Source organism: Typha angustifolia, chromosome 15 (genome assembly GCF_048772165.1).
Source record: "Typha angustifolia cultivar Huaian chromosome 15, ASM4877216v1, whole genome shotgun sequence".
Taxonomy (NCBI): Eukaryota; Viridiplantae; Streptophyta; class Magnoliopsida; order Poales; family Typhaceae; genus Typha; species Typha angustifolia.
The window spans coordinates 1,559,615-1,570,595 of record NC_133253.1 but is presented as its reverse complement, the minus strand read 5'-3'; the positions used below and the strand labels follow the sequence as shown (position 1 = coordinate 1,570,595).

Sequence of the window (10,981 nt, the reverse complement as noted above, 5' to 3'; positions counted from 1 at the left end):
GACATCAAAGCATTTTGATATGTTCAAGAAGGTGCGCCACCGTTTCTGATCTCTTTGGGCAGAGTCAATATTAAGTAAAAGAAGCCTTGACCTAACTCTCAACTTTCCTTCCCTCAGGTTGGCCTGATGGTCCTACTAGCTCCTTCCATCTGCATCACCATGAAAAGAGCTCCTTTCTGGATTAGCTTAATGTATATGTGGGCCTTCAAACTCCCTTGATCTCAGCTCCAGTTTATACTCTTTCCTTTGCTTTGTGGGGAGATGATCTCTTTGCTGTTTGTGTTTTTGATGATGCCTTTTTATCATCTGCTCTCATAGCAAATGATTGCAGCAAAAACATGTGCTTTGGAACTGATAGCATCAAGCTTAAGAGAGAAGTGTGTGAGACCTCCTCCCTCATCTTTTATGAAAAAGGAGTCTGCTAGCTCACTGCCTAATGCTTTGATGCATGTCATGCATGCTTCCCATCCAAAAAGAGGAGTCTCTTTTTTCTTCCTATCTAGTACTATATAGCTTTTAGTTTCTTCAATTGTTTTCCTCCTTTACCTTCCTCTAAAAGTAGCTTTTGCCTAACCAAACTAATTTGGACCAATTTGATTAGCCATGCACCAGTTTTGTTTGCTTGTTCTTTTAAACTCTCTCGGCCCACAAGCATATGCGCATGCATGCAAACACATACACATTCTCATACTCATTATCATCATGCAAAAGCTTTTTTTTTTTTTTTGGAATGCCAAAGTTGGTGTTAAGAACTTGTCTTTTAAAAAGGATGAATAAAAGGAGAGAAAATTTGGTGAGGAGCATGAGATGGGATGACCATGATCACATACTTGAGTTGGGTGGTGGTAATTGCAGTATGGGTAGTATTATTCAGTTCTTGCCAGAACAGACCCTACAAGCTTTATTGAAGAGAGCATTCAGTTTGAAAGCACTTTTGACCAAAACCTACAGTCTTACAACCAAGACATCTTTAAAAGCCTTCAATTTATGACCACTCTCTTCCAAAATGGGTGGAGAACTGATGCAACTTTTCTTTAGTTTTTTTATATGAAAAAAAAAATTGGTTAAAGAGTGGGTGAGAAAGAGGAGGATTAGCATCAGTGTATGTTTCAGGGACTGTTTATAAGATTTATTGCACCAGAAACGTTAAGAGTACTGGAAAACTCATGCCACTCCTCACCTCTCATTAATGGAGGTAGTAGAAGGTCATTGAAATGGGAACCCAAAGAGAAAGTTAACAAAAAACTTAGACCTATGAATTGGGGTTCAACAAATAAATAGATGATCTTTATATGCTATTATTGCCAATGTGGAGATTTCTCCATTTAGGGTGATCAGTGACTAAGATAAAGAGACAGAACTCCAAATCTTTTAGTGGAGAACCAAGTATCTTTGACAGTTTTGATACCAGATAAGATACTGCTAAAATAACAAATCATAATGTATATTATGACTTATTCGTAATTACAAACTATATGTGTGCTTGTGACCTTAGGTTGGGTAAAAAGACACACAGTTAAGGCCAAGTTTGAATGAAATGAGAGTAAAACAGAGAAAGGGACACTTCAATTTAAATGATATAGACTGAGAGGGAGAGAGAGAGCAAGTACTGCTGCCAATTTTGTCTTGTAGTGTTTTTATCTACCTTGCCTTTTTGTTTGCTTCTCTTTAGCTGCCATAGTGGCGTTATGCTCATCTGCAATGGAGATGTTGGGGGGTATACAGATCCAGAAAAATAACAAGAGTTTACTGAATGGCATGACTAGGGAAGTGTTATATGCCCAATATATATTATATTTATAATCCTTTTTCTGAATGGAGGATAAATAATGTGCTTAAATTCCTTTCGGGTTCAACTTCTGCACCATCTTGTTGTGGACTTTTTTTGGCTTTTGACCTGATAAAATCATCAGATAGATGTCGATTAGGCTAAAATTATGTTGTGAGATTAAGAGATTCCAGCAGATGATATGTAGAGCCAAGAGATTGAGCTTTTTTTTTTTAAAGCAACAAGACTTTTGTGCTTGAAATATGATTGCTGGAAAGAGATTGGCTGTCCAGAGCTTTCATTGGCAACAGTAAAATCACTGTTCAGAAATAATTTCTTCAATGCTTCAGTAATTGGAGCATTTGTTGAGCTATAGGTACTGTAGTTGACTTCTCTTGATTGGCAATTTGATAAAATTGTTGCTTGTGTTCTTCTGCACTTGAACCTACTCCAGGGCATTGCAACAAACATCCCCATTTTATTTGACGTGATGATTATTACATGTATGACCAATAAAATTGTGAAGTATCTTAAATAATTTACTGCTCTTAGGCTGCTACCTATATACTATGATCAAAGTGATTCAAAGTTTTGAAAGAACATCACCATGATTGGAAATTTGAGCTGATCTTACAGTGCTTTTGAAAAGTTTCAGATTTGTATATACTATAATCCTCTAAAGGCTTGTTTACTATAGTATAGTATGTAATCTCATATTTATTGGATATTTTGATTGACCCAAATTACCTAGATATTGATGGCTAGTTCACCAACCATCTCCACTTTAGTTTTATGTCACCTTTCTGTTTAGTTGACAGAGTATATCCTTAATCATAATTTCTCAACCAAAACAAAACAAAAAAATCATGACTGATGAATTTTTTTTCACTGCTTCATGTTGAAAAGTTAAAAAATAGTAATCACATTATTGTTTCGAAAGGTTAAGCTAATAAATTCTTTGGATATGTACAGTCTAGAATATGTTCTTGTGAACAACTTTGACAAAAAGTAAGCTACTTTGCTGGTGCTCCCAAGAAAGAAGAGCTTTTAGAGCTTTTCCAGAAATTTGACATAGTTGTAAGGGTGATCCCTGTTGCTAAGAATAGAAAAGGCTCTATGGAAAAGCAAGGAGATCCTTAATAGCTTTTTGAAGATATTGGTGAATAGCAAAACAAAGAAGAGAAAAAGATGTAGGTGATCTGATGGTAAAAAAAGTCAGCTGACCAGCTCTTGAGGTGGGCCTTGTTCTTCTTCTTCTTCTTCTTCTTCTTCTTCTTCTTTTCTTTGGCCCTTTCTTCTCTTCCTATATAAACAGTCTTAGACCTCAATGCCGTATTTGAAAATATAAGTGAGAAGTGGTTGAAGGCAGGAGAGCCCTTGAGAAAAACTCTTGCAAAAATTCTTATGCTAAAATACTGTCAAAATTAAAGTGTATTTCCAGCTATCAAGGTATTATTCTATCATATGAAGTGAGAATAGGTCCACTGCAGATAAAATCAGTGTTGAATAGTACATAAGTAATGATCAAACTAAATGCTTGCAATACTTACATATCACATTCTGACTCTGTTTCCTTACAAATCACATCAGTTTAAGAGGATAAGTATTCAAATGAAAAGAAAGAAGAAAAAAAAGAAAGAAAAAGAAACAGAAATGAAAGAAGAAAAAACACAGCAACATCAGATGAGAGCAAAATAAGAGTCAGACCTAATTTAGACCTGTCAATTTATGGAGTCCTTGAGCTAACTGACAGAGTACTATCAATGATAGTTACAGAAAGCACACATTCCAAAAATTAGGCAATAGAGATTTTCTTTTTTTCCTTCAATAGTGACTAAATTACAAATTTGCATCTGTTCATGCATAAGCAGGCCGTAAATCAACATCTGAACGATTTATCTCACATAATGTTCGACAGCCAATTTACTCCATCGAGTAGAATACATATGAGACATAAAGATTTGTTGTACTGTTCTAATCCAAAAGAAAGGAAAAGGAAAAGGTCATGATTATTAACATGGTCTTCCTCTCAGCTTGCCATCACAATTTCTCAAAGAAGACAGAGCCTGACCATCCTTTTTCTCTCTCAGCTTCAGCAAAAAGCTGATCACCCCTCAATCTTTGGACTCAGCTGTGTCGTTTCGCCACTTGCACAAGTTATCAAGTCCCCCACAGACTTGTTACCAAGCATCCTCCATTCTTCTTTTTTCTTTTTTTTCTTTTCTTTTTACTACAGAGGACAACCAACGGTACCAGAGACTCGGGGCCCCTTAAATATCAAAGAGGCGCTTCTGAGTTCTGACCTTGTTCAAAATAGCTTGATATCCACGCTTGTAGTGATCTATGGCAAGGTTGAATGGTGGGGTCTGAGTCCTCGGTCATCTTATCGTCTTTTACCTCTCCAGCTTGGATGAAGTCACCTTCGTCATAGACTGATCAGAATCCATGAGTAGTTGTCTGTTGTCTGTTGTCCCAGATGCATGCTCCTATGAGGACTTTCAAGAAAAGAGCTTGGGTGGCAGTCGTCTGTTGAACTGTTCTGGAGTAAAAAATGAAGAGGGGATGCAACTTGTGATCTTGACCTCCCATCGAACTTGCAACATGTAAAAGGTGCTACATGTTTCATCACCTCAAAAGAACTTCAACATTAGTAAGCAAATTCCATGGTTCATAGAGCTAATTCTACTGTGTGGGCTTCATCTAGAAAATGAGAGATCAATTAGACTTGCATTGTTCTTGATAGTTGCTTCTCACCTGCCAATCATTCAAAACATAACAACAAAAAACTCATGTCTAGACAAGAGCTGCATTTATCTGATAAATTAAGACTACTGAGACAAGGAAATGTTCATCTATTACAAAAAAAAAATGATAGACATGAGCCTAACTTCTTCTGACCCTCTCAGTGAAGGTTATTGAGTTTTCCGATTGCGACCTCATCATCAGGTCTCTAATCAAATCATTACTTGCTTATGCATACAACTGGATGTGGACAGCCAGAAGAAAATTCCAAAACACTAGCAACTAATCAAATTTATTCAACTTATCAGAAGTTGACAATGAAAGAGGACACCAATAGCAAATTAGATATATAAGTTTTCTTTAGTTCCTAGAAGATGCTCTATCTCAAGCATCCTATATATGAATCTACAAAGTCACAAAGCAAAATTAATACTGCAACACCCAACATAAAAGTAAAGCATAAATGGAGGGATGATCTTAAAGATGCAACACCCAACAGATTTCCATTTTTCACCTCAAAAATCAAAGAACCCTGTCTTAGATGGTAGGGCAATACAAGCATGCAGACATGAACCTTCTTCTCTAATATCCGAACACAAAATTGAGAGGTCCAATAAAATACATCACTATCCATCTAATTCCCCCTCGAAAGAAGCCTGTCGCGCTGCAGCATACCACCGCATAATGCAAACTGATTTGTATAAATAATATCCTACTGATACAACATAACATTCCTTCTCCAACTTTTAAAGGTAGCTCTTCTTTCTGCTTCTAGTGCACCTTGAATTGTGCAAACAAGAGAATGAGATTTGCTGACGACAGATATGCCCACAATTGAACAAGACTATCTCTTCATGGCCTGGAGCATGATGATATCTGGTGGTTTAACAAAATTTCCCCACCAAATTAAAAATCTAAACCAAAAGATTGCCACCTACAAATCAGCTCTTCAGCAGAAGTAAAAGCTGATTCATGCTAATGCTTAGTACATTGCTTAAGTTTACAGAATCTTCACGAAAGGCGGTGCATCCTCTCTCGGTCCTGCCAGAGACCGATACATGTATAACTTCTCGATAGTCTGGTTCTCTTCATCCAGATATCTGTCCCCAATCACTTCCACCACCAAACCAGGAAGCCTGCGAGCCACTTCCATGCAACCACTCCTCGTTAGCCTGCACGAAGACATCCACAGGAACCTCATGTTATAGAAATGGTGGATCCCAGAGAGCAGACCGGCATCTCCAAAAGGGCTGTCCCTGATCTCAAGCTTCTGCAATTTCGGGCACCCTTCTAGCACATAACGCAAACCCAAGTCGCTGTTCCCAGCAAAAGCCACAGACAGCGTCCTCACTGATTTGCCATACTTCCCAATATACTCGAACGCCTTGTCGGTTAGGAGGCCGGAGACTGCAAGCCTGGTTAACTTCTTACAATTCATTACAATGGCACCAAACCCCTCATCCATGGCCTCGCTGGTGAGGCGATCAGGGCGATGGCGCCCCATGATACAGAGGCGGAACACCAAGAGTTCAGGGCAATTCTTGGACATGGTCACAACTGCTGCATTGGTCATCCGTTGGCAGAAATAAAGGATCGACTCGAGCTTCCGGCAGCCTTTGGAAATTGCAATAAGGCCGAAATCAGAAACCGAGCCCTCGGAGTCCTCCGTGGGATGCAAGGGGAAGACTCTGAGCTCACGAAGGTCCTTGCAGGTCTCTGCCACTGCTTGAAGCCCCTCATCTCGCACTGTGTCAAGAACCTAAAAAGGAGAATTTTGATATCAGACAGCAACCAAGTAGGACGAATCCAAGAACCAAGCAATTAGGGGGAGAGAGTAGAACATCTACCCAGAAAGTTTGGAGGTTGTGGCATTGTAGGATGATTGGCTTCAGCTGCTCCACAGAGATATCGGTGTAGCTAAAGTTAATCGAGGTGAGGTTGCCGCATACCGGGTAGATCGCCGGGAGGTACTCGGGGTCAAGCTCTCGGAACCCCGACAGACAGACCATCGAACGTGACGAAGCGAAGGCCGATTCCAAATCACCAACCTCCGATACTCCGCCGCCGGATCCAAACGCCCCCGTGCCGAGATGCGTGAGCTGCGGTGCCCGCGCCATGAGGCGGCGGAGCTGCCCGATGGAGACGTGCTGGTTCACCCGCAGCCTACGGAGGGACGGTGACCGGGCGACAAGCGCCTCCAAAGCCACGAAATTGACCTCGACATCGATGCATTCGAACGCCAGCGATTCCAAGCACGTCGGCGAAGCCGGGAATCTTGAGACCCAATCCACCAACTCCTCCTCCTCCTCGTCGATCAAAACGTTGTCTATCAGATCCAGTACTCGTAGACGCCTAAATTACATCGAAATTCGATAAGAGAACAACTTAATTGATGAAATTTAAGCTATTGATTCAAGAATCGTACTTGCAGTTCTCGGCGATGGCGGCGAGGCCGAGGGTGCCGAATCCATCGCAGCACATCAAGGTGAGATCTCTAAAGAAAGGAAGCGAGCGGGCAAGGAGCGAGAGGTCGGCGTCGGAGACGGTGATACGCTTGAGGGTGAGGCGCTCGAGGGAGGGGCAGTTAGGGGAGATGACGTTGGCCCAGGAAGCGAAGCCGGCGCCCCAACCAAAAGGGACGAGGCCGAAGTCAGCGAATCGGGGCTTCCCCTTGAGGACGAGGGCACGGACGCGGCGGAAGCGGGAGATTGCTCGGTAGGGGGATACGGCGTACATGTTGCCGACGAAGAGGTCGTGCCGGGTCTGTGACTCGGCGGCGTACCACGAGCGGCAGACCAGCGACGCCGAGTTCCGGTCCCGGCGGCAGGACAGGAACTGGAGAACGTTCTCCAATACGTTCTCCAGCACCTGGTCGGAGAACGGCGGCGGCGGTGCGTCGCCGCGTCCCTCTTCTTCCTCGTCCTCCGCCATCTCGGAAGCGAGAAAGTGTGATTAGAAAAAAAAAAAAGTGATCTTTTTTTTGAGAGAGAGAAAGAGAGAGATAGAGATAGAGTGGGTAAAATGAGGTGTGGATGGATCCTCTAATAGGAGTTACGATGGGAGAGATTATTTTAATTAATTTAATTATTTTTGTTTGGTTAATTTGTCAGCAGACTTCACACTGTTGTCTGTGCACCTAGGCATTGGGATTCTCCTATAACACCCCCTGCCTACCCCCAATGTCACACCATGCCCATGCCCATGCCCACATTTTTATTTTAATATCTTATTTGTATCTAGGGTTCCAATTATTTAAGTTTAGTTTAGTTTATTTATTTATGGAATTATATTCTAGATTAGCTTTGTAAGTAACTACTGGGTATATAGAGAAATTAAAATATTAAAACAGTGTTGTTGTTGTACTCGCAAAACAAATCTTTTGGCAAACTGTCCTAATTCGGAAGCAATCCCATCCATCATTCCGTCAATCAAAACTTTAGTCAGTAGTTGATAGGTTTCCACTAGGCCAAGGGATAGTTATGCTGCACCATTTTATCTCCAAAATCCAAGTTAAACTTTCTTTCCAGAAAATTAATAACTGTAGCTACCCACTATGATCAGCTACCTCGCTGGATCTCCTCCCCTCTTAATCTCAAAATATCCACTTATTAGTATTAGAATTCAAATTACGTACTCTTGACGTGGAAGAAAGTTTTCAGCTACATGCCATGATGGTACGTGAGTTCACGGGGAAAGGCATGGACTTACTTACATACATGGTGGGTAACTGTACTGTGTCCTGTGAACTGTCTACTGCATGCATGCATGCATGCATGCATCTTTACCTTCACTATTATATCTTGCCCTATATGATCCAGTGTCCATATACGCAACGTAATATATACACACACACACACACACTCACATATATATATATATATATATATATATATATAAATATGCCCACATTGCCACGGTGGTCAAATGCTCTTTCTTTCTGTGCAATTGTGGGTCGGATCAGGATGGATCAGAGTCCACGAGAAGTGCGTACGGAAGTGGATGGATGAAATCTTGTGACGTTGTTTCTAAATTTAGACTTTCAGTAGTTTGTCTGCCATTCAATTTATTAAATAGTGATTTGCACTAAACATACATTTTATATTTTCAATTATATAAGAGCGGCTCACTTTATGCTTTCATTGTATACGATGCTTCTATTTTTCTTTTCTTTCTTTATATTTGCATTCCTTAGCTGCATTAGATTTCACATTAAAATTGATTGGATAAATTAATTAAAGACTGAAACTATGTATTACAGAAACATAACTTAGAATAAGAAAAAAATAATTAAAAGAGAGAAGGTATATATATGTATCAATTAAGAAACTATATAATATGTAATATGCAGAATAATATGAAAAAAATATAGATTAAAGAGGAATTGATGGAAGACTATATTATGTCCAATCAGATGTACGATGATGAATAATGTAACTAATAAGTAATTCATATGTCTTTCTCTTCTTTTTATATAGGACGAGGATAGTTTTAAAAAGATAAGGTAGAAATAATTTACCATGCAAAGAAAACTAAAATAAACCTTTCATATAAAATATATAATAAAGTGTAATATTTTTGTGTGCAAGTCAGCCTAATAAAAATTAATTTCTAACAGAACAAGGTGCTCAAATTTGAAGAAAAGAATAGATCAATGTGGGTGGGAGTTCTACTGGCTTCAAAGCAATTCCGCAATCCAATAAATTAGGAGGCCCACTTCATGCATGATTTAGGAGTGGAAGTGAGGAGCCATCACCGCCAAAAAGCTCCCATTGCTACTTTTTTTTTAATCTTTTCTTTTCCTTAGTTTATTCGTGTCCTACTTGGTTGAGGATGGCACACGACAAGCAAATGCCATCTCTGCGGCATTGAGAGTTTGAGACCCATCTATGCTTTGAGACATGGAGGAGAGGATGAGACGGTCTCACACACACACACAGTCGTACATTTTAAAGCAGATTGGCATGAGCAATATATGCTAGCTTTTGGAGTAACTTTGCTCCTTTTCTCTTGTGGATCTTGAATCAAATCGGCTTGGATGCCATTAGGGTTCTCATCTTTACCTTTGTAGGTATTTATTTTCCTTTGCCGTTGCCACTTGTGTACGGAGTTTGAAAGGCATTGCCTCTTACTGTTAACGGGAACGTGAGATCCATTTCTCTCCAAGTGGGTCAAGTTGGCTCTTAGAAATAATATCCAAACCAATCTCAGGCCAAACTTGGCCCGTTGGGCCTTTTAACACAAACTAAAATTATTTGACGTGTAGATAGATCTACGATTACTTCGTCTTGTTTAGCTTCAAACCATGGCTTCTTTTAGCTCATTATTGACTCCATTATCGTCTCCCATTTGTCTCTGTTAAGCTTCATTGATCGTTGTTTGTCTTCGTTAGCCAAAAGTAAGACACGCTTAGGATTGCAGCCTTCGAAGAAATATCACACGACCTTCGAGGAATTAGCCATCCCATGATCCCATTCCAATAATTCTGAGCTCGATCATCCCACTATATTATCACCTTAATTTCCCACACTTGTCTTCACCAGAATTGAGCTCACTAACACATGGAGTTGGAAGAGTGGGAGTACCTGCCAGAGAATGGCGTTCAAGAATCACATTTCAATCCCACAGGGGTCTTCGAAGTGAACTACTTCACCAGCCCAACTGCACCCAATCCAGTTGTGGAGAAGAAACCAGGGGATGCCATAGTTAAAGAGGTTGTACAGGAAGAGGCAATTGTTCCACCAGTAGCTATTGCAGGGAGTGACGTTATATTCCAGTTGGTCTTTGAGCAGCTGAAGGAAAGCATTCATGCCGCGGAAGAGGATGGAATCTCCAGTGATTCCGAGGGTTCAGACATTAGTGTCTCGTATTGCGCGAATTACGTAGAGGAAGACGAAGTCGGGATCGATAAAAGCTCCAGCTCTGCTGCATTGATCGGAAGAAAGAAGTGGATGTCGAGGGGATTGGGTGTGCTCTGCTCTATTGGAATGGCTGCTGCAACTTTAGCAATCTTATTGGGTGGAAACCAGCAGCAGTTTCAGAGTGGTGGCATCAACACTAAGGTATGCCAATGAGCCAATCTTATGTTATTTGTTCTTTTGGCATCTGCTTTGGTTTACAATCCACTGTTATTAAATGAGTTGTATTATTCTCTTTTTTTCCAGAGGACAGGGATGGGTGTGCAGAAGAGTGGAGCAGATATAAAGTTTGGTGTTAATTGAAAAGAACTGTTACTTGATGAATCGATCTCCATGTTGTCCATCTATGTGAAATTTTCTTTCTTTCTTTTTTACTTTTGACTTGCGTTTGTATATCTGGTACAAAAAATGAATGCACTGCAATGGTCAACAAGAAGAGTGATTGGGTGTCATCTATTTTATGCGAAACATGAGATCTGAGTCGTTAGTTGAAAGTCACGGCTGTATGATATGTAGTTAGTTCCATGTGCATCACCTATCATCCGCCGTCCGCTAA

At 40.4% G+C, this 10,981-nt stretch overlaps 2 protein-coding genes across 2 annotated transcripts; one reads left to right on the top strand and one right to left on the bottom strand.

The window, feature by feature from the left end:
• Positions 1–4,987: 4,987 nt before the first annotated feature.
• Positions 4,988–7,519, bottom strand: LOC140778601 (transport inhibitor response 1-like protein). The gene is made up of 3 exons (XM_073123398.1): positions 6,936–7,519; positions 6,358–6,862; positions 4,988–6,269 (listed from the first exon to the last, which is right to left on the bottom strand). The coding sequence occupies exons 1-3, from the start codon at positions 7,439–7,441 to the stop codon at positions 5,511–5,513; spliced, it is 1,770 nt and encodes a 589-aa protein (XP_072979499.1). The 5' UTR covers positions 7,442–7,519; the 3' UTR covers positions 4,988–5,510.
• A 2,543-nt stretch (positions 7,520–10,062) lies between these two features.
• LOC140779189 (uncharacterized) lies at positions 10,063–10,877 on the top strand. Its single transcript, XM_073124177.1, has 2 exons — positions 10,063–10,569; positions 10,672–10,877. The coding sequence occupies exons 1-2, from the start codon at positions 10,069–10,071 to the stop codon at positions 10,726–10,728; spliced, it is 558 nt and encodes a 185-aa protein (XP_072980278.1). The 5' UTR covers positions 10,063–10,068; the 3' UTR covers positions 10,729–10,877.
• Positions 10,878–10,981: the final 104 nt, after the last annotated feature.

Bases quoted from the DNA above. Each gene is read 5' to 3' on its own strand.
- LOC140779189 (XM_073124177.1), top strand. From the start codon at position 10,069: ATGGAGTTGGAAGAGTGGGAGTACCTGCCAGAGAATGGCGTTCAAGAA. The intron at 10,570-10,671 runs GTATGCCAATGA...CTTTTTTTCCAG, and splicing joins GTGGTGGCATCAACACTAAG to AGGACAGGGATGGGTGTGCA.
- LOC140778601 (XM_073123398.1), bottom strand. From the start codon at position 7,441: ATGGCGGAGGACGAGGAAGAAGAGGGACGCGGCGACGCACCGCCGCCG. The intron at 6,863-6,935 runs GTACGATTCTTG...GATGTAATTTAG, and splicing joins GCCATCGCCGAGAACTGCAA to GCGTCTACGAGTACTGGATC. The intron at 6,270-6,357 runs GTAGATGTTCTA...TCTCCTTTTTAG, and splicing joins ACAACCTCCAAACTTTCTGG to GTTCTTGACACAGTGCGAGA.